Source organism: Antechinus flavipes, chromosome 4 (assembly GCF_016432865.1).
Source record: "Antechinus flavipes isolate AdamAnt ecotype Samford, QLD, Australia chromosome 4, AdamAnt_v2, whole genome shotgun sequence".
Lineage (NCBI taxonomy): Eukaryota > Metazoa > Chordata > Mammalia > Dasyuromorphia > Dasyuridae > Antechinus > Antechinus flavipes.
The window spans coordinates 421991872-422014951 of NC_067401.1; the positions used below are offsets into that span (position 1 = coordinate 421991872).

The window sequence follows — 23080 nt, forward strand, 5'->3', positions numbered from 1 at the left end:
CTGTCATTAAACTCAAGGATATTTATGTGCCCCTGGTGTGAGATCTATATTAAGTCGGATAGACAAAGAACCAAAATTTTAAAAATATCAATGAAGTGAAAAATAATTCATACCTATTACTAGAAATGTTAGCTGAGACACAAAAATATAAATGGCATAAATAAATTTTGTGATTACATTTGAAGCTAAAAAACTCAATAATGATTTGCATATTACAGAATCACAAAGCCCACTCAATAGTATCATAGCCAGAAATACAACTTTTACCTCTGTGGTAAAGGCTAAGTAAATATAGTTTGCTAAAAGAAGATATTATCAGGGGGGAAGGGGGAGAGAAGGTAGGTTTATTTTTGTTTTGTCTTTTTAAATCACTGTACAATCAAATTTTTAACCTAGAAAAACTAGGCTATTGATTTCCCTGAAATATAATCAATTCCCACTATTATAGTCACAGCAGTAGCCTCTTTTCCAAAAAATAGTTACTTTAATCAGAAAATGAGAAAAAGCAATGTGCCTCAAATTAAATGGTCCATGACAGGTCACTTTAATCTATGATGATGAGAACTGTATTTTTGCCAATTGCTTTGACAGGCTGGACTGATTGTGTCCTTAAGAAGTGTAAAGCTGAAAATAGACCAGTAAACACTACCCGCATTGTTTGCAGTCACAATCATGCAAACCTAAGGAGAATAATTAAGCAAAAATCTTCAAAATGACAGCAGAGGTCCTTTGGAGCATTAGCTATAAAAAAAAAAAAAAAAAAAAAACGACCAACACCTAACACATAAGTAGAGATCACTTGAAATACTAGGAAAAACTTTGGATGTAAGAGTCAGAAACTTTGGACTCAAGTCTTGATTCTTACCACTTAACTAGCCACAGGACTAAGGGAAAAAGTCACAAGTTCTCTGAGCCTGTTTATCCATTTTCAAAGAGTAGATATCATTTCTTACATTACTTAGCTTTCAAAAATATTTAATGCTTTATCTGAGCTTACTGGTTACTAGTTACAGCATAAGATACATACAATGTTTTCTTTTGTGAGATAGGACTGGTCCAAGTTGTGCAGAAACTCCTTTAAAGATAAATCATTAGCAAGAGCTCAACTCAATTGGCTTAAAAAAAAAAAAAAAAAAAGGCAAAACCAAAAAACTGCTAAGCAGTTCTTTCTTGCCTAACTCCTCAATCACTATTTTGATATGTATAATTGGCTGAACAAAAACCAGAAGCAAAAAGCTAGACCTAGCTCTTAAGCAGTGCAAAAAACTCCAAATTTCTGATACTATTTTCAGCCCTAAATTTTTTGACTTAAGATTTTCAACTTCTTCACACAAATTCATGACAACAGAAGAAGCTTTGAACTGTCTTGATTTCCTTTTAGTCGGAAGATGAGATTAAGAGAAGAAACTAGAATTGACAGCCCCATTAAAACATGACAGCAAGTTTTTAACAGTCTTCCCCCTTATCTGACAGCTCAGATCATTTCTCATTTCACCAGGGCCCATAAAAAACTTTTTTCAACTTCAATGTCAGACTCTTCCATCCTTAAAACTGGAACTATTTTTCAGACTTATATAATTGGAATTTTTCCAATACCTTCTTGATCATTCCAAGAACACTGCATATTATGTCTCTATTTTTGGCCACTTTAACTTAACTGGTAATGATCATTTCTGTTTTTGTTGTTCAGCCATTTTTCAGTCATGCCCTACTCTCTGAGACCCCATTTGGGATTTTCTTGGGGGGAAAAAAAAGCTTGCCATTTTCTTCTCCAGGCTCATTATACAGATGAGGAAATTGAGGCAAACTAGACTAAGTGACTTGATCAGGATCACACAGATAATAAGTGTTTGAGGCCATATTTCAGAAAGGTGAATCTGGCATTCTATGAACCATCTAATATCAATCAAAGAATGGTGAACAATCATTTTATGATTAACAGGAATGAATATAAATGTCTAAACAAACAAAAAAGGCTGTACTGCAAGCCAGAATATTCAGAGAATGGTATTCAAATTATACCTAAAAATGAATAGTTTTAAATAAGATTTGTGAGCTAAAGTGCTACTACTGGGCTTATACCCAAAAGAGATACTAAAGAAAGGAAAGGGACCTGTATGTGCCAAAATGTTTGTGGCAGCCCTGTTTGTAGCGGCTAAAAACTGGAAAATGAATGGATGCCCATCAATTGGAGAATGGTTGGGTAAATTGTGGCATATGAATGTTATGGAATATTATTGTTCTGTAAGAAATGACCAGTAGGATGAATACAGGGAGAGTTGGAGAGACTTACATGAACCGATGCTAAGTGAAATGAGCAGAACCAGGAGATCATTATATACCTCAACAACAATACTGTATGAGGATGTATTCTGATGGAAGTGGATTTCTTCAACAAAGAGAAGATCTAACTCAGTTCAATTGATGGACAGAAACAGCTACACCCAAAGAAAGAACACTGGGAAATGAATGTTATCTGTTTGCATTTTTGTTTTTCTTCCCAGGTTTTTTTTTAACCTTCTGAATCCAATTCTTCCTGTGTAACAAGAGAACTGTTCGGTTCTGCACACATATATTGTATCTAGGATATATTGTGACATATTTAACACATATAGGACTGCTTGTATTTGGGGGAGGGGGGTGGAGGGAGGGGAAAAGTTGGAACAGAAGTGAGTGCAAGGGATAATGTTGTAAAAAATTATCCAGGCATGGGCTCTGTCAATAAAAAGTTATAATTATGAAGAAAAAAAAAAGATTTGTGAGCTAAACACATAGCTTAGAATATCTTGCTTTCACTGGATTTTCAAAAAAACTAGATTGCAAAAAATCAACAACAACAATAATAATAATAGTAATAATAATTTAAAATAGAAAACATCTTATAATTTTACTCTCCAGTAAAGTTATCTTACATTCTTGCGTGTTTGTTTTGATGTTGTAGGATGTGTGTGTGTATGTATGTATATATATATATATGTCAAACTCAGTGTTGCATTCTTGCCTGCTAAAGAGAGGTCAATATGCTCAGAAGAATACATTCATAATCATACTATTATCCTTCACAATGGCCAGGGTTTTTCCTCAAAAAAGCACAGGAAAAAAGCAGAAATGATCCAAGTGGGCTGATCATATAACCCTGAAAATATCCTGCTAATATTCTTCACAGAGATCCTTTTTTTGCCATTGGTTAAATTCCAAGCCTATTCAATGAATAAGGGCAGACAGACTAATATTACTAAATGCAATTTTAAAATAACATCCACCCAATTAAGAAAGAAACTATTTCTAAAAGTACAAGTGACTGACCACTGAAAGATGTTTTAAAAGAAATTCAACTTTTAATTATTTACAAGATGATTATTTGATTTAATAAATTAACCAGGTGCTCTTCTCCTCCCCACCCCCCAACCTGCTGCTAACTGACTTCTGGTTATTTTTCTACTGATTAAAAGCTTAACTTATAAGTTCTTAAAATAAGGCCAATTGTTAGCTGATCAGATAAACTATTTGAGAGGATGGAGGATAAAACTTTTGGTTAATATTGGGTCTCAGGATACTTTGTATTATTTCCTTTATCCTTAAAAGACAGTGTAGAATAGTGTTCAGAATATTAAGTTGAAAGTCCAGAAGATTTGTATCCAAATGCCATCTTTGATGATGACCAAATAAATGGGTCAAGTCATTTGTCTTAGCTATGTTTTAGGATTTACACATGATGTCTCAGAGCTCTCATCATAGGCATTCCCTCATACTAATGAAATCACATATCCTTTACTATATATTGAAATCTAAGTAAGATAATTCTGCACATTTTATATAGTCTGAGAAAAAGAGATTTTTTTGAAGGACAGCAATGAAAAACATTGCCAGGGGCTACGTACTATATTAAAATGCTGGCAAAATTTAAAGTATGAAAACTGTTTTTGCAGACGTTCTAACATGAGAAGGAAGAGAGACACATCAGAATAAAATATTAAGTAAATAATGAAGACAGGTCATTGGAACTCTATTATCAGAGTAGATGGAAGTTTTCAGAAACAAGAGCCAACTTCATCTTTTTCTTTTCTTATCTCTGGTTAAAAAAAAATTAGCATGGTTCAGTTTCTATCACTTCCTCTCCTTTCTCACTTCAGCCTCTAGCCTTCTCTGGCTTTTCTCAAGACTCAGTTCAAAACCCACCTTCTTCAAGAGGCATTTCCTGGAATCCTACCAATTTCCCCAGTATTCCCTTCCCACCTTGACTATTGCCTTTCCTCTGAGATTACCTCTGATTTACTCTGTGTAGGTGTGGGTATGGGGGCAGGGGGGGGGGAAGGAAAGGGGGATAGGAGGGGAGAAGACAGGAGGAGGGAAAGAGAGATAGAGAAAAAATATCCATTATTGTTTGCACACTGTCTCCCCCATGAGGATTCCTGGGAAACTAGATGGCACAATGGATAGCTAGCTTTGTGACCTTGAGCAGGTTACTTAATCCCAACTGCCTCAGTAACTCTCCACCCAAAAATAAGTGATTTTTCAGAATCAAGAACCAGATTTTTTTCTTCTTTATATGTTGAGCACTTAGCGCACTTACTAATACATAATAAATGCTTAATAAACACTTGTTGACTGCCTACCTAATATCCTTATCTCCAGAAAGGCATAGCCAACTGGCAATTCTTTTTTCTATTTCAGTATTGAAAGAATCTTTAGCTCATCTCATTATAAAAGCAAAGCAAAGTGGAGGGCATACTATGCTCTAATCACATAAGACAGGCTTCCAAGTAAAGAGGATCATGGTTGGGGATTGCGAATATATAAGTAGTATGGAGAAAGAGTAATGAAAATATTGTGCATCTGATATTACACATTCTAAAGTTACAAAATGGGAAATAAAATAATTCTTAAATATAGAATAAGTCTGCAGAACATAGGATGTGGACTTAGAAATTAGTCCTTTATTTTTACTTTGTAAGAAAGAACAAAAATCAGGATGAAGAGGCTGTACCTTGCAGATTTTATAAAGGGATTCTTGACCATCTCCTCCAGTGTCTTTGAAGTGATCATGTGCAGGAAATGTTCGATGGATGTCTCGTGTTATAACACTCTCCTGGGCTGAGTCCTAAAAAAAATTTTGAAAAATAACAAAACACAAACATGAAATTGCCATAAACGTGAAAAGACTCTTACAACAGGCCAATTGTTTACATCAAATTAATAATCTTGTCAGGTCAACCCTCCAAAAAATAAGGCATACAAACTCCTAAAGAAAATAACATCTGCCTAAAAGAAACAGTGTTATTTTTAAGAAAGCCAAGCTCCAGAATCTCCAATATGGATGCCATTCTAAAATCAGTAGGAAATGATTACTCATCCAATTGCTGTTCTGTTATTCTTGGAAATGTTGGTTATTGTATCTGTCTGAATGTCAAGAAAACAGTCTCTGACTCCTTCTAGCAACCCTAGTGGATACATTTATTAATCCACACATTTCCAGCCAGTATCAAAAGAATGCTAATTGCAAATTAAAAGCATTGTTTAATGTCTTCTATGAGTAAAGATTTGACTATATCTCTTTCCCAGTCTCGAATAAAAGAAAAACGAGTTTTGAAGATGTATTTCTTTAATGAATTTTAATTCTTATTCTCTCTTGCCCAGAAAATCAAAAAAAGATGGGGACAGCTCTGATAAACTATGAGTTAAGCCAATGTCTTCTCTTCCTATCTCTTTTCAACTCAGCTTCTACTTCATGCTGGGTGGTAATTAGATCTTATATCATCTACTGGAAAAAAGGAAACAGACTGCAAAGCTCTATATTTGTCAGCAAGCACCCAAAACATTGGCAATGAGTTTCAAGGAAATTCTCCTAGCTTATAGGGGTAGATAAAGAGATGAAATATTCCTTCTGACTTGCAACACAACCAAAGTCAAATGGCTCTTTACACTTCTCAACTTCTGAAATGGGGCGTAGAGTCACTTTCTAATTGCAAAAGAAAAAGGAAGAATCCATTCAGGGCAATAAAAATGGCTTTAGGGAAGAGACTTTGAGATAATTTTCATTTTAAAAGAAGAGTGCTCGAGTATTCAAGCTGGTATGGCAAAAGTCCCAAAATGGGAAATGAGTTTTCAGAAAGACAAGATCATGTTTTTATTGTCCTGATTTTTCCTAGTAGGAGAAAGGAGATCATCTTTTACAATAACAGTCTTCATTTATATATAGCTTGAAGAGCTGATCGAAGAAAACATCACCCAAGGTGGCAGTTTATCAGGAAGTAGTGGTCTGACTGCTAACAGTTTTATCAGGAAATAGCCTAAGAGATCCTAGAAACTGCCTGGGGAACATGGCATCATGGGAAATTACTTAGCTTCCTTAGATTACAGAAACAAAAATCTAAAAAATATATAAATTTAGACTGTGAAGGCAACTTAGAAATTACCAACTTTAATTATTCTTGACTAAATTTCCCTTTTTTAGGCTTACTTTTTAAAACTCCGTATATTTGGACATTTATATATTCTTCCCACATACTCAGGTGCTCCAGGGAATAATGTCTGGAATTTCACTGGAGGTAGAACAGGCACAATTTGTTTTTCTATTCCCTTCTCTATTTCCATTCTGCAAACTAAATATGTACTTTAGCTACACCATTTAGATATATCTTTAATGACAATGAAGGTCAAGCAGTATAACACACTACACAATTGTTAATAACAACAATAAAAATAGTATTTATATACAGTTTTGAGATTTGCAGAACACTTTACTAATATTATATAATTTGATCCTTGCAAAAACCCCTAGGAGGTAGGTATTATCCCCATTTTACAGATAAGGAAATTGAATAAAGAGTACTGAAGTGACTTGCCCAGGTCAAACAAGCTAGAAGTAAGAAAGAATCAGGTCTTCCTGATTCCAATCCCAGTGCTCTATCTACTGCAAAACCTAACAGCTTCTAAAAATTCAAGAAGTAAATTAATAGTGAAAATCAAGATGGATGTGAAGTCAGAGAATTTGGTTTTGAATCAAGAGTCTTCTGCCTATGTGACTTTGAGCATGTCATTTTGCTTTGTAGGTCTCAACTTATTTATCTGTAAAATTACATCAAATGACATTTTTAAAAAATTGCTCTGTGGTGTCCATAAGAAGCAGAGAAAAGAAAGAGCAACTTAATACTTCAGAATTTGTTTCTTCCATGGAAGAATGAATATCCTTTCCTCTACTATTATTCCCTCTAAGTATCAGAGGCTTAAATCCCTTTTAAATTATGGGTAGATGACTCTATCCATGATAAAAAGGGATCTAAGCCTCTGATGAATCTTGAAATGATCTGTGAGTTCCCTGCTCTAGTGAAATAATGTATGTAAAGAGCTCTGAAATACTAAAGAAATGCAGCTCTTTAAAAATAACATTCTTCCCAGTAGATTTTATGCCTTTTATGTGGAAGCCTCCTAAACCTAAAGCACAACTCTGTACACTAATAAAGCACAACACTGCACACTAATGATAATGGATATAAACTAAATGATTCTTAGTGATCTTAAACTTGAAAGATTTTTAATGTCTTAAAATTTCCAAGGTAATCTCCCCCTCATCCCCAAACCTTTATGCTACTTTTTTTCCTTTCTTTTTTCCAGTGTGGGGAGGGGGGAGAATAGGAGGAAATGAAAACAATAAATGCTTGATAATTGAAAAAAATTATTTTTAAAAATTAGCATGTATACACATATGAAAAAAAAGAAAGAAGATTAATAACAGAAGACATAAGGCCAAAGCAGAATCATATTTCTCAAAGGTCATATTCTTGTGCTGAATTGAGATGCAATGTAAATTGCTGAGGTGTAATAATAGTTGTGCTGCTGGGTAAAAAAATGGAGGTAAAGGGAAGTGAAGGAAGGGCCCTCCTTGACTACCACAACTCATTTAAGTATTTTGGAAATACACAAGATCTGCTCTGCTTCCCAGGACTTTTTTTCCTGGGATAAAAAATTACATAAGGGTTGAATTTTGAGAACACAGAATTCACATATCATTCTTGAAGACAATTTAAACTCATTCTATAACTCATTCTTTTTTTTTATTTCCTAATTTTTGAGGCACAAGACTAAATTATTTATGAAAAAAAGACATCAGTGAAGAATTATAAAAATCTGTGTTCCAACAAAAAAGTACATGGGGATTGCACTGGAAATCCATTAAATAACAGTTTCTATAATATAGGATAAATATCTTGATTAACTTTTGATCATTTTAGAAATGAGTTCAATTTCTCCTCCTAGTACTGCAAATTACACTATTTATCCATAAAGAATTTTTCCACTGACATGCTTATAATAATTCATGTTCTTTTGGAGTTTTTTAATGGCCCTTGGAGAGAATCATCAACTACTCTTGTTATTGGGGAAGGTGGGGAGGAAGAAACAAAGAAGCAGCAGCAAGGATGACAAAGAGAACTTTGGATGGTTTCAATCTATTGCTTTTGATATGGTTAGTTCTGTATTGTTAACAGTGGTAAAGTGCTCAAGTGGAATTTTTCTAGTGTGACCAAATTGATGAAGTACAGAAGCAATGGACAACTACAGGGCTAGTGTATCCACCTTTTATCAGACCTAGTATCAGGAAGATTCATCTTCCTAAATTCAAACTGGACTTAGATACTTAACTACCTGTGTGACCCTGAGTAAATCACTTAACTTAGTTAAATCCTCACTTTTCTCAGCTACAAAATAAGGTGAAGAAGGAAAGAGCAAACTACTACAGTATCTTTGTCAAGAATTTGCCAAATTTGGGGAGGATTCTGGGAAGATGATGGAGTAAGTTGGTAAATCTCAAGCTCTCCAGATTTCTCCCACAAATAGACAAATTTGCACCTCAGGGTGAACACAGACTGGTGAAAAATCAAGAACACTTCAGGCATAACAGGGATCCTCCTGACACAACTCCAGAAGATCTGAAGAAAGACCCTGGGCTGGGGATTAACCTTCTTAAGTGAAAAGATCTCTGAGCTAGCTTTACAGAAACATCAGGTAGGGACTCCTCCAGCTAGGGTTTGGCTGGAGCCTTGGCAGGAATCACAGGCATTTTCACTTCTCAAACTATTTGTCAATTCAGGGTTTGAGTTCAGAAAGACTAAGTGAACATCAGCTGATTGGGAACGCCAGGCTCAACTGAGCTGCAGAGCCCGGGCCGAGAAGGAACCAGCACCTGGTGAGTGCAGAAGCAGTGGAACAGGGACGTTGCGGACTGTGGACACTTGCAGCAGGGTAGAGTTCTTAGTTTGGGGTTCCTGGTCAGAGTGGAGAGCTGAAGGAAAGCCTGAGGCACAATCATCCTCCCACCCCATGATTGGAGGCGCTTACACTAATACCTTTTTTATTTTTTTTTTTTAATGAACTGGCAAAGAAGAACTTCATTATTGAAACATATCTTCAGGAGGACACTTTAGAAAAAAAATATTCAAGAAAAACAAGATGTTTATGGGGGGAAAAAGTTAAACTAGGAAAGGAAGTACAGATTATAAAAGATGAAAATAATTTTTTGAAAAGTAGAATTGGGCAAGGAGAAGCCAGTGAAGCTATGAGACCAAGAAATAACAAAACAGATTATAAAGAATAACAAAATTAAACAGAATGTAAAACATCTTATAAGAAAAATGACTGATTTGGAGAATAAATCAAAAAGAGAAAACATAAGAAAAACTGGACTGCCAGAAAGTTGTGACTAAGAAGAGAACCAAAAAGAGAACACAATAATGCAGGAAATAATCCAAGAAAATTGTCCTGGAGTGATTGAACATGAGGGGAGAGTAGAAATAGAAAAACCCCACCAATCATCATCTCAAAGAGATCTTTTGTGGAAAACACAAAGAATATTATTGCCAAATTTTGAAACTTTCAGATCAAAGAAAAAAATCTGCCAGAAACAAGAAAAAAAAAACAATTCAAATACACTGGAGCCGCAATTAGAATTATACAAGACTTATCAGCAGCTAAAATAAAAGACCACAGGTCCTGGAATCATATCTACCAACAATCAAAAGAACTAGGCCTGCGGTGAAAAATATCATATCCAGCTAAATTATCTATAACTTTGAATGAGGAAAAACGGACATTCAATGAACTTGCAGATTTTCAGGACTTTCTATCAACCAAACCGGAACTTAACAGAAAATTTAATATACAAGATTCAATATAAAAGATCAATTTTAAGGAACTTAACATGAACAAAATGGACAAATTAGGTTTTGCTTTTTTTTTTCTAACATAGGAACATGTCTAGATTCACATTAACAAAAGGGTAACTCAAAAGAAAGATTGGCAGAGTAAAGGCTAAAATAGTAATCATGTTATAGAAATGAAGTGCAGAGGAAGAATAGGGGGTGGGAATGGGCTCATAGTTCTGAAAAGCTACACACATCAGGAATAGGTTCATTACACATATACCATGAATGGTATAACACCCTCCAAAATCTATATAAGCAGGGAGAGAGGAGTGAATATAGCAAGACAAGTCATGGAGCAGAATTTAATTAAAGAGGTAGTAGGGATAGGATAAGACATGTCTGTGTATATGGAGTATGTGTGGGTGTTAAGTGTGTAGATGTATGTATGTATCTACATATGAATATACAAATATAACTTTTCTTAACTGTAGCTTCTTAGGGATGGAAGAAAGATGAAAGGGAAAAAGAATAAAATAAATAAGATGTACAGCAGAGAATCAAAGAACAATTTACAAGGAAATAAAAAAATTGGACACTCATGAATATAATTTCTTCAACTAATATAAATGCTTTCTTAATCTGGTAATTTGTTGTTATATATTTTGAATATTTCCTGATGTTCTGCTGGGCACAAAAAATCTACTTTTTTGTTTTGCTTTATGTTATTTTGTATTTCTTTTCTGTTTTTCTTAGTTTTTTTTTCTAATAATTATTAAAAAATTAAATTAAATCTAAAAAAAATTACCCAATTTATCACAAAGCAGGACATGACTGAAATGACTAAACGACAACAAATAAAAGCAATATCCCAAAGAATAATCAAAATATCACAGAGTCACAGATCTGGAGGTAAACAGAAATTCAGAAACCATCAAATAAATGTCCTCATTTTATAGAAGAGGAAAATGAAGGCCAGAAAAATTATCCAGAAAATAGCTTATCCAAAGACACAGAGATAAAAGAGATAGACACATTGATGGAGATCTGAACCCAGATCCTCTGAATCCACAGCCAGTGCTCTTCTCTAATCATTAACTGTCCTTTGCTTTGCCCTATTTTCACTACTTTACTTATTCCAGTACTTCAATCAAAGTATTGGCTGCAGTTTTTCTCCTATATTAGACATAAAAAGGCTAGAAAGAAAAAGAAAAGACTCACTTCAAGTCTACTTTTTGACCTTGGGAAAGACAAATAACTCATCAAGGCTTCTTTCTTTATCTTGAAGTTTAAAGTTTTTTCAGACCAAATGGCTTCCAGGTTCCCTTCTAACTTTAAATTCTATGACAAATGACAACTTCCATTAAATACATGCTCTGTCATGATGTTAGTATGTAAAGACAATTATGGACAGGTTATCATAAACCACAATTAGTCAGCTGATAGCTAATGTTAGGCCTTTAAAAAATCTGACCTTTAAAACACACTTTCTGTTTGAACTCCATGGGGACCCCTTCTTTAGTTCCATACTGTTGTCAGATCCATGCTGAAACACTACTAGCAAGTCTGCTTGCACTTCCTTGCAAACAGATGGGTTTACAGGGGTAGATCTGATTTAGTCATCCTTGATGTTTGCAAAAGGGAAAGGAGAAAATGTAAAAGCAGCTTCCTGTTTCAAGCATACTACAAAATCCATTAGTTGAAAACAGCAACAGAAAAACCTTGAATCTCTGCCAGTTTTCATTCTTTGAATTATGGGTAAAGGTTTGAACATAATTGGAGAAATACTAAAGCAAAAAGCAAGCCCTGTCTTTTCAAATAAATCATATTAGGAATAATCTGCTTTCTGGGCATTTCATGCAAATTGCCAGCAATGCTCTGAAAGTCAAAGTATTGACTTAAAGGTCGAAGAAAAGAGACAAGAGAACAATATAGACCTCAACAGTAACTATCAAAAGTGAATGCAGGCAAAAAGAAAGGCTTAAGGGATAAAAACAAAAACCAAACAAAATCTCCCAGACCCATAGAAGAAAACCTGTTCAGAAAGGAAAGATAATTATAAAAGAAATCCTATTTAACATATATTTTATATATTTAACATGTACTGGACTATCTGCCATCTAGGGAAAGGGGTGGGGAGGAGAAGGGAAAATTTGGAACAGAAGGTTTTGCAAGGGTCCATGTTGAAAAATTATCCATCCATCTGTTTTGTAAATAAAAACCTATAATAAAAAAGAGGTCCTAAAAGAATTCTTGGGTGAAAAACAGCCTCTTTAGACAAAAACCTGAGGTCTTGATGTCTACAATCCTATATTTTATTTCCCAGAGATATTCCAGCACCTGGGTCAGTAATATAATTGAATAATTTCAAGGTGCATCAAAGTATCTGGCATTGGCCCTTGTTCATATACTGACTCAAAGATAGAGTAACAGGGACATATGCAATTTATTTATTGATCATTGAATTTACATTCCAATAGGGATGAACAACATGCACTGGGTACTGATGTCCAGAGAAGGACATTCGAGGTAGGAAAATTACAAGAATGGGAACCAAGTGAGTGGAGCCACTGGGGAGTTAATTGACATACTTCTTCCAGAAGTAATAATAGAATCATTTTGATTATGTTCCAGAACTGTAAAAGAGGAGACGGATGGAATGTGCACCAGGATGATGGCTGTTGAGAAGGTAGCTGTGGAATGGCTGGTGTCAAGCCCATATTTGGTGGATGATAATGTCAACCCCTAATCAAAACAACAGAGCCCCAAAACAGAAGTTTCAGGAATGAAAGAAGTAATGGGAGAAACAAAGGGATATGTAGAGCACAGTTAAAGAAAGAATTTCAAAAAGGAGCATATAAGACTTGCTTTTATCACTGACTCCTAATACTTCATTATTAAGATTTCTCCAAATATTCTCTTCATTTATCCCTATCCTTTCTTTCCTTTTTTTAAACCATCTTTGTTTCCAGAGCAAAACAAATTCTGTCTTCCTTCTTATATTAACTACTACATTAATTATGATTGTACACCTTACAAAAAATATTTTTTAAGGTCTATATAAGCTGTACATACTGGCTATTCTGTTCACATACATATAATCCCATTCAAAACCTGTAGTAGATCTATGGAATGTCAACTTTTAAAAAGAGGACAATTTGTATATTCATTGATATATTTTACCTAACTTGCTTAAATTGTCCAACAAGGAATATGGTAATTTGAGACAAACAATCCTCCCCATTAAGAAAAAAGTGGATAAGAGATTGCTTAATTCCTAGACAAATTTTAACAATTTCAATGGGATAAGAAATATCTGGGATTTGTGGTAATTCTATATTTAAATACAAATGACAAAACAGTCTATTAAAAATATGTGATTATAAAATGTTGCAGTATTGTTACTTTCACTTAAATTGGAGCTTTTTAAAAAACTATAATTATTTAAATACTTGTCATATCCTCTTCTACATCCTTTTCCTTCCAAATGAATTGCAAGCTCTTTAAGAACAAGGTCCAAATCTTAAACTCATATTTGTTTTGCTCCCAAAAGAGTAACTTAAATGTTGGATTCGTCCCATAATTATTTGTTGAATTGTACTTAACTGAACCAGGAAAGATTTATATTCGACTTTTCTTAAGGAGCACATCTCTTTATTAACATGTGAGTTTCAGTCACCTGAGAATGAAAACTACATTGATCACAACTTCATTAATTGGAAAAGAAATGAATAGAAAAAACAGAAGTGTTTGTCCCTGGGAGGACATAATTAGTCTAGATAGCAATTATAACCTCTACTTAGTGGAATGAAATAATTTAAGTTGGTCCAACACATGTACAATAATCAAATTATTTTTGCAACATGCTGGTTAACAATTATAACGTACTTCTCTGGAAATATATGTTTGTTAAGTTTTTTTCTATTGAAAAAGGAGAAATCACATCAAAATTTTTCACCTAAATAGTATGTTTCTGTTTGCTTCCCCCCCTGACCCCTTCTAATTCCACCTTATTCAGAAGAAGGTGGGAATTTTTTTTTTGGTGACATATACAGAATCTGTTCAATTTTGGGGAAGGAGGGAGAGAAGGAAGGAAGGAAGGAAAGAAGGAGGAAAAAAGGAAGGGAGGGAGGGAGAGAAGGAAGAGAGGAAGGAAAGAAGGGAGGGAGAAAGGAAAGGAGGGAGGAAGAAACAAAATTACAAATGGTACTAATCAAAGTAAATATTTTATGTTTCACTTTGTGCACTATCAGGTGCATTCTTAAAAGATGATAGCGGCAGCTAGATGACGCAGTGGATAGAGTGACATCCCTGGAGTCAGGAGGACCTAAGTTCAAATCCAGCCTCACACACTTAACACTTCCTAGCTTTGTGACCCTGGGCAATTGTCTCAGCAAAAAAAAAAAAAAAAAAAAAAAAAAAAAAAAAAAAAAAAAAAAAAGGATGATAAATATTCCAAGACTTAACATAAAAAGACACATTAAGATGTCTGAATAAAATACATCTAATGGAATATATCTATAAATGTATTATTTTTTGCAAGATTAAAGACCATGGAGACAACAATCATCTTTTTTTAGAGTTTCAACAAAATAAAAACTTCTTTCTGTAGCTCATACTTGAAACTAAATCAAAAGAGTATGGAAAACAAATCATCCCTTAGCAAAATTTACATGCATGTAAAATAAATTGAGGGAAAATTTGGAACGAAAATCCCACATTGATTTTTTTTCTCCAAATCAAAATATTGTCAACAAAATGCATATGATATATACTTTTATTTGGAATATCAAAGAAATATAGTACTTACTCTGCTTGATCCCAGAATTCTAAACTAGAATCAAGAGTTGGTTATCAATAATAAACAGATTGTAGCTCAATATAAAGAACTTATAATTAATCAGAGGTTAGTCTGAGTATCAACTCTTTGTTAATGACCTTTGTCCTGTCATTTCTAGAGCAATAGTTTATTATCCTTGTTCTGTCCATATTCAGCAAAAGTACTACACTTTTTCTTCAGTCCTCCTTTTCTCTCAATACAGATTTAAAAGAAATTAAAAACAAGACCCCCTTCTGTTGTCCTGAGACTTGCTTACCAGTCCCACTTTACACTGAACTTTAGCCTCCCTGATATTGTTATTGTTTTTTTTTAAAAAAAACATTTATTTTCAATGCTCTAAATTACCACTGATCAGAGAAATGGAAATTAAGACAACTCTGAGGTACCACTACACACCTCTCAGATTGGCTAAGATGACAGGAAAAGATAATGATGAATGTTAGAGGGAATGTGGGAAAACTGGGACACTAATGCACTGTTGGTGGAACTGTGAAATGATCCAACCATTCTGGAGATAAGTTTGAAACTAGCTCAACATGGCTAACAACAAATTGTATATACCCTTTCTGTATCATAAAAAAAGGTAAAGTACTTACATGTGCAAAAATATTTGTAGCAACCTTTTTTGTAGTGGCAAGAAACTGAAAACTGACTGGATGCTCATCATTGGAGAATGGCTGAATAAATTATGGAATATAAATGTTATGGAATATTATTGTTCTATAAGAATCGATCAACAGGCTGATTTCAGAAAGGTTTGGAAAAACGTACATGAACTGATGCTGAGTGAAGTGAACAGAACCAGGAGAATATTGTACACGCAACAATAATGATACAATGATCAATTCTGATGGACTTGGTTCTTTTCAACAATGAGATGATTCAGGACAATTCCCAATAGACCTGTGAAGAGAAGAGCCATCTGCACCCAAAGAGAGAACTGTGGGAACTGAATGTGGATCACACCTTCTTTGTCATTATTTATTTGCTTTTTGTTTGCTTTTTCAGTTTTTATCTGATTTTTTTTTATGCAGCATGATAATTGTGGAAATATGTATAGAACTGTACACGTTTAACATATATTGGATTAACTGCTGTCAAAAGGAGGGAGAAGGAAAGGAGAAAATATTTGGAATACAAGGTTTTTCAAGGGGGAATGCTGAAAACTATGCATATATTTTTAAATAAAAAGCTAAAAAAAATTTAATTACAAAAATTTATTTTATTTTCATTTCATGGAACAAAACAAGTATTTCCATAACAATTCAATTTAAAAAAAAAAAAGATGATTGCATATGAACCTGCAAATCTAATATGGACAACTTGCTACTCCCTCCAAAATTATCAAGTAATTTTTTTTTACCCTTGTCTTGATAGAGTTTGACAAGAACATGATGCCATCTCATGCAGGCTTGTTTCTAAGTTTCATGCATTGTTTTAAATCTAAGTCACCTGATGAATTCTTTATATATCCAGCATGACAAATACTATTTGTCTCCAGACAACAATTTTCTCCATTAAAAATGATTTTCTGTTGTGCCTTCAGAAATTTTGTTACTGAACCATCTTCCAATTCTCTGGGGCTGACTTCCCCTGTAGTATGGACTAAAGTCTATATGGACAAAATTCTATCCTTCCTCTGAATCCCTTAAAATTTCCGTTTTTCCATTTTAAGGTATGTTTTAAATCATGCCCCAATTTCCTCTCCTCTATCATAAATTTTAAGACAGAATGATCATGTTCCCATAAGGTTCCCATCATCTTGACCACCCCAGTAACTAGTTACTCCCTGTTGGTGATTGAGAATTGCATTTGCAATTACTAGTTCCTCCACCCATCGGTAAGTTAGAAAGTCGTGGGAGTTTGTGGGACAGGGAAGGGAAGGAATGTGCAAATGAGTGGGGAAAGAAGAGGGAGGCTAAGACACACAGACAGAAAGACAGAGTCTGGATAACTGGAATCTGCTTTTACTACTATTTATCATTCCAAGCATTGGAGTATTTCTCCTACTTCACATCTACTTCTTCTTCCTCACCAGGTGGTCTATAACTTTAAGCAAGTCCTCAAAGCTCAGCTGATAATTTCGCTCTCTCGCCCAGGCAGAAAAAGAAAAGGAACCCTGCCAAGTCATTCAAGGTAACTGAACTAAAGTAGGCATACCATATTTTCTTCCCATCATCCCTGACAAACAGAACTCATAGTTTGATTTGAATTTGTCCTCAGGCGAGCATGGTCAAGCATGGTATTAGCAAGACTTATTCTGCCACTGATAGCATCCTGTGACAAGATTATCCACACTATCCTCAAACCACAGGGGGTAAAAAAGTGGTGAGGTTAACCATTTTGTTTTTAGTTACAATCACAGTAAAATGATACTGTGCTTAAGGACAATGCAAGCAAATTAGGTATTAAGAGCATAACTACATGGCTAGAAACTGGAAAATGAATGGATGCCCATCAATTGGAGAATGGCTGGGTAAATTGTGGTATATGAATGTTATGGAATATTATTGCTCTGTAAGGAATGACCAGCAGGATGAATACAGAGAGGCTTGGAGAGATCTACATGGACTGATGCTAAGTGAGATGAACAGAACCAGGAGATCATTATACACTTCGACGACGATATTGTATGAGGATGTATTCTGATGGAAGTGGATTTCTATAATAAAGAGACCTGAGTTTCAAGGGATAAATGATGGACAGAAACAGCTACACCCAAAGAAGGAACACTGGGAAACAAATGTGAACTATTTGCATTTTTGATTTTCTTCCCGAGTTATTTTTACCTTCTGAATCCAATTCTCCCTGTGCAACAGGAGAACTGTTCGGTTCTGCAAATATGTATTGTATCTAGGCTATACTGCAACATATTTAACATATATAGGACTGCTTGCCATCTTGGGGGGGGGGGGTGGAGGGAGGGAGGGGAAAAAACGAAACATAAGCGAGTGCAAGGGATAATGTTGTAAAAAATTACCCTGGCATGGATTCTGTCAATACAAAGTTATTATTAAATAAAATAAAATTTAAATTAAAAAAAAGAGCATAACTACATCAACATAAAATAGCATACTGGTCTTGGGTGATCTAAGAAATAAAGCAAGTCCAGATCCTTCTGGCTTCCACAAGCCAGGCTTCAGGGGGACATAACTGTTCAATGACCAAGGGGACTCCACTAATGAAAGAGAGACCCTCTCTCCCACAGAAAAGCAGGAAAGGGGGCCTAGCTAAGATTAGAATTAGATTCTTCACCAGTACACCTTAGATAAAGTGTATATCTAAGTGGGTGGGAAGGAAAAGATTTTGTTTCATTTTTTTAAAATGTTTAATGAGTAAAAGAGCTAATTTGTGTTTGTTTTGTTTTAACTAGAGATTCAAGTACTTGAGAAGTAGCCCATGAATCAGGGGGCTGACTAAAAAATAATGTTATAACATTCCCAACTAGAGCATCATCCTATTTTATTAGTTTTGAATGACTATATTAGCCTACTTAAGCAGTTTACCAGCTGCCTCACTGTACTCCAGAGTACTGGAGTTGAAATAATCCCATATTCTCTACGTCATAATGGTCCTTAGTGTTTTGGCCTAAAAGAAATTCTATTCACTATTAACTAATCATATTGACTTCTCAAGCTTTGCTAAATGGACTTAATAAGAAATGAACAACACGCATTAGTTAAAAGCTTTACTTTCTACAATGAATAGAATCAGAAAGCTTTGGTTTAAGGCTAAAAGAGGTATTAATCAGAGAAATGCAAATTAAGACAACTCTGAGATACCACTACACACCTGTCAGATTGGCTAGAGTGACAGGGAAAGATAATGGGGAATGTTGGAGGGGATGTGGGGAAACAGGGACACTGATACATTGTTGGTGGAATTGTGAACACATCCAGCCATTCTGGAGAGCAATTTGGAACTATGCTCAAAAAGCTATCAAACTGTGCATACCCTTTGATCTAGCAGTGTTTCTACTGGGCTTATATCCCAAAGAGATACTAAAGAAGGGAAAGGGACCTGTATGTGCCGAAATGTTTGTGGCAGCCCTGTTTGTAGTGGCTAGAAGCTGGAAAATGAATGGATGCCATCAATTGTATGAGAATGGTTGAGTAAACTGTGGTATGTGAATGTTATGGAATATTATTGTTCTGTAAGGAATGACCAGCAGGATGAATACAGAGAGGCTTGGCGAGACTTACATGAACTGATGCTAAGTGAAATGAGCAGAACCAGGAGATCATTATATACCTCAACAATGATAATGTTTGAGGATGTATTCTGATGGAAGTGGATCTCTTTGAGAAAGAGAGCTAATTCAGTTTCAATTGATCAAAGATGGGCAGAAGCAGCTACACCCAAAAAAAGAACACTGGGAGATGAATATAAACTGCTTGCATTTTTGTTTTTCTTCCCGGGTTATTTATACCTTCTGAATTCAGTTCTCCCTGTGCAACAAAAAAACTGTTCGGTTCTGCACACGTATATTGTATCCAGGATATACTGTAACCTATTCAACATGTAAAGGACTGCTTGCCATCTGGGGGAGGGGGTGGAGGAAGGGAGAGGAAAAATCGGAATAGAAGTGAATGCAAGGGATAATGTTGTAAAAAATTACCCTGGCATGAGGTCTATCAATAAAAAGTTATTTAAAAAAAAAAAAAAGGCTAAAAGAGGCTGAGAGGGAAAATGAGGACATTGAGATAATGATAGACACTATTGTTAATGAGAATACCAAGTCTGTGAGACACAAAGAAATTGAATTGATGACCTGGAAAATAAGATCAAATTAAGAAATAACAGGCTAGTTTGACATTCCAAAAGACATAAAAGATGATTAAAGGAAAAATAGCTCCTCCTCCCCATGAAAAAAAGACAAAGCTGCTAGAGAAAGTTAATTCACTGTATGGTGTGTTTCGTCTGACACAAATCAAATAAGTACCAATCAACTAACATGGCAGAAATTTATGGCCCATAAAAAATGTGGCTTCAAAAATCAGATTCACATCTAGTATAGAGCTTGGAAATATTTTAGTCTTGTACTACACAGTCTTACCAAGGGAAGAAATATTTCTGTCACAAGACAACTGAGCAACTACGGGTACAACAGTAATATTACTGTGGTAATGGGTATGTGTGGGGCAAATGCGTTTGACCTTGTCCTGAGAGGGGGTGTACTGGGACAGATTTCAAACTGGAGTTCACTGCCTTTTGATCCCATCCCTTAACAACTGGAAACAGGAAAAGACCGTGTTGGGATTTAGAGATAAATCTATAATTTGGAAGAAGGTAACTATATAGCTGAGAAATGAGATTGTTCTTTAAACTTAGCCTAGCAAAGACCCATCAGAAATTTTAGAAAGTTATTCCTCATCCTCTATAAATTACAAATGAGCATATCTTTAAGGTAGGGTAGTAAGTGCTGAAGTCTCTGAAATCTATGCTATCTTAGGAACTAGTTAAGACTGTGCATTAGGCTAGATAATTACCAAGGTTTTACTGGACTAATTGAGGAAGTCAATTCTACTGTATTTAATGGAGAGATGGCAAATTTGTTTAGATTTATATGCTCTGCAACATGGTTTTCCTTTTTTAAACAGCTTTCAGACTTTTTTTAAAAGCATAGTAAGAAAATGTTCAAAAGAAGGCTAAGCATTTTGTTTCATATAATACTTTAAAAGGGGAAAATATTATTTCTCCAAAAGCTAGGTTTGTGGAAAGGTTTTTAGAACTTTTCTTCCAGTGACTAACAAAAATTATAAAAGTAATTTAATAAGGTGCCACAAATTCCAAAGGTAAAGTTAAAGAATTATGATAGAGAATTAATCCTTTCTTTGTTGGTGAATAATTATAAGAAAACAGATTTATTTGGCAGTTTATTAACCATAGGACTGAAAAGAATACCTTTCAGTATCCCTTTTTTTTTTTAAGCTGAAAAGGTATTCCTTTCATAAGTTTTGTTCTATTCAAATACTTGTAATTAAGATAGGTCCCTTTATTAGCCTGCACAGCTACCAAGAACACCAGCTAACTTCAGAGATTCTGGGGTCATCCAGAGATTTAGAAAATACACAAGTTGGGAGATGCACAAGTGTCCCACATTTCTTCCCTGAACCTCATCCAACTCCTGGCTACATAATGTTACATTAAGTATATGGAAATGATCATTCTTCCTTTTTCTATCTCTCAAAAGTTCAAAAACATTCTAGAACTCGAGAGTACTTTCAACCATTCAGAGCAGACTGGAATCTTGAGAAGTCTCTGGTACCTACTTAAGATTACCCAAACTTTTTGATGCAATCAAATTAGGAGTAAACTACAGTAAACAAGTGATTTAAAGTGGGATTATCCCTCATCAGAAATGCCCTAAAATGTGGTATGTGGACTGAGACTAAGGCAAATAATAGTACCAGCACTGAGAACCACACTGCAGCTGAGATATGTTTGAGAGTCTAAAAATTATTTTAGTATAGAGGTGGTTACCAGTGTCCACAGTGACTTTAAAACCTAGTCATTCTGTTATCCAAGACAATTCTAAAGGACTTATGAGGAAAAATGCTCTTCACCTCCAAAGAGAAAACCAATGAATTCAGTGCATATGGAAGCACACTTTTTTCCACTTTATTTTTCTTACTTTAGGGGATAGGGTGCAGAGGGAGAGTAATATGGAAATATGTTTTGCCCAACTTCATGTGTATAATTTATAAATCGCTTGCTGGAGGGTTAAAGAGAGGAGAGAATTTGGAACTCAAAGTTTTTCAAAAAGAATGTTAAAAATAATCAATGAATTAAAAGCAAAACAAACAAATAACAGCAACAAAACTTTGTCATTGTACCAGATGCCCTGGGATTTCCAGTAAATATATGAGGTCATTGTCCTCAATAACTTAATCAAACTTCTCGAGAATCTTTTTTATAATACTAAAAACTTTAAGTTATGGCCTAATGAAAGAAATGTTCCTAATTTTCTAAGTAGGATATAATATAAATCCTTTATGTATAGAGTCAGAGATTTACATAATTCAGAGATTCCTAAAGTACAACACAGATGCTACACTTTGGATGTATTTTTGGGAAAAAATGAAGCTAGATTAAAGCATATCTTTAAAATGCATATATACATATATGTGTATATATATATATATATATATATGTGTGTGTGTGTGTGTGTGTGTATGTGTGTGTGTATGTATATATATATACACACACACATACACACACATATATATATGTATATATGTATATGTATATGTATATGTATATGTATGTATATATCCAAAAACTTTTATCCTGTGGCTTTCTTTCCTCAAGCCTAAAGTCCTTTTGCTTTGTTTTTTTTTTTTTTTTTAATTACAGAGGATGGATTGAAAATCTTTAGGTTTGGTGATAAAAAGAATTAGAGATAGGAAAATGTTAATCTTAATACTGGTCTCCTTTCCTGAGCTAATAAATGGCACCCCATTTTTAAAGGCTAAACCAAATTCTAATTCTTCCATGAAGCTTTTTCTAAACCTCCTCCCATTGTTAACAATCACCCTCTCACAGCACTTTTTGACTCCCATTTATCAAAGGATTAAGGATTCTGAGATGGAGGGGACCTCTGATGTCCACTTTGAAGCTGAGAAAACTGATGTCCAGAGAGAGTAAATGACTTGTCCAAGCTCAAGAAAAGAGTAAGTGGTAGTGCTAAGAGCTGAACCAAAATCTAGTACTCTTTTCACTCTGCCCAATTAAGATATTTTGTATATTTTGTACTTTGCTGATCTGTGACTGTATGGCTCCCTCCTAGATTTTAAACTACACAAAGGAAGATATTAGATCTTATCTAACCTTTGCATCTCCCTCAGTAGCTATTGTATTGGAACCTAGAGATACTAGGAAGTCCCTGGAGTTACTAGGAAATCCCTGGAGTTTACTGAGTAGAGAAGTCATATGGTCAAACTTTCATATGAGAAAAATTATTTTGGTAGTTAGTGTGAAGAACCAATCAGCAAGGAGAAAGATTAATTCCTTTCCTACAAACCACCTACAGAACAAATATTAATTTGCATTCTGGCAGAAATTATTTGTTGTCCCTAGAAAATTTAGTGGATCTATTTGGAGC

The 23080-nt window shown here is 34.7% G+C and overlaps 1 protein-coding gene across 2 annotated transcripts in view; it reads right to left on the reverse strand.

Moving 5' to 3' along the window:
• RABGAP1L (RAB GTPase activating protein 1 like) overlaps positions 1-23080 on the reverse strand; it is a 689556-nt gene that overhangs the window by 297558 nt on the left and 368918 nt on the right. For both annotated transcript variants that reach the window (XM_051998907.1, XM_051998908.1), the window contains exon 14: positions 4988-5101. In XM_051998907.1, coding sequence (XP_051854867.1) covers positions 4988-5101 — 114 coding nt within the window. The remainder of the gene's footprint in view (positions 1-4987; positions 5102-23080) is intronic.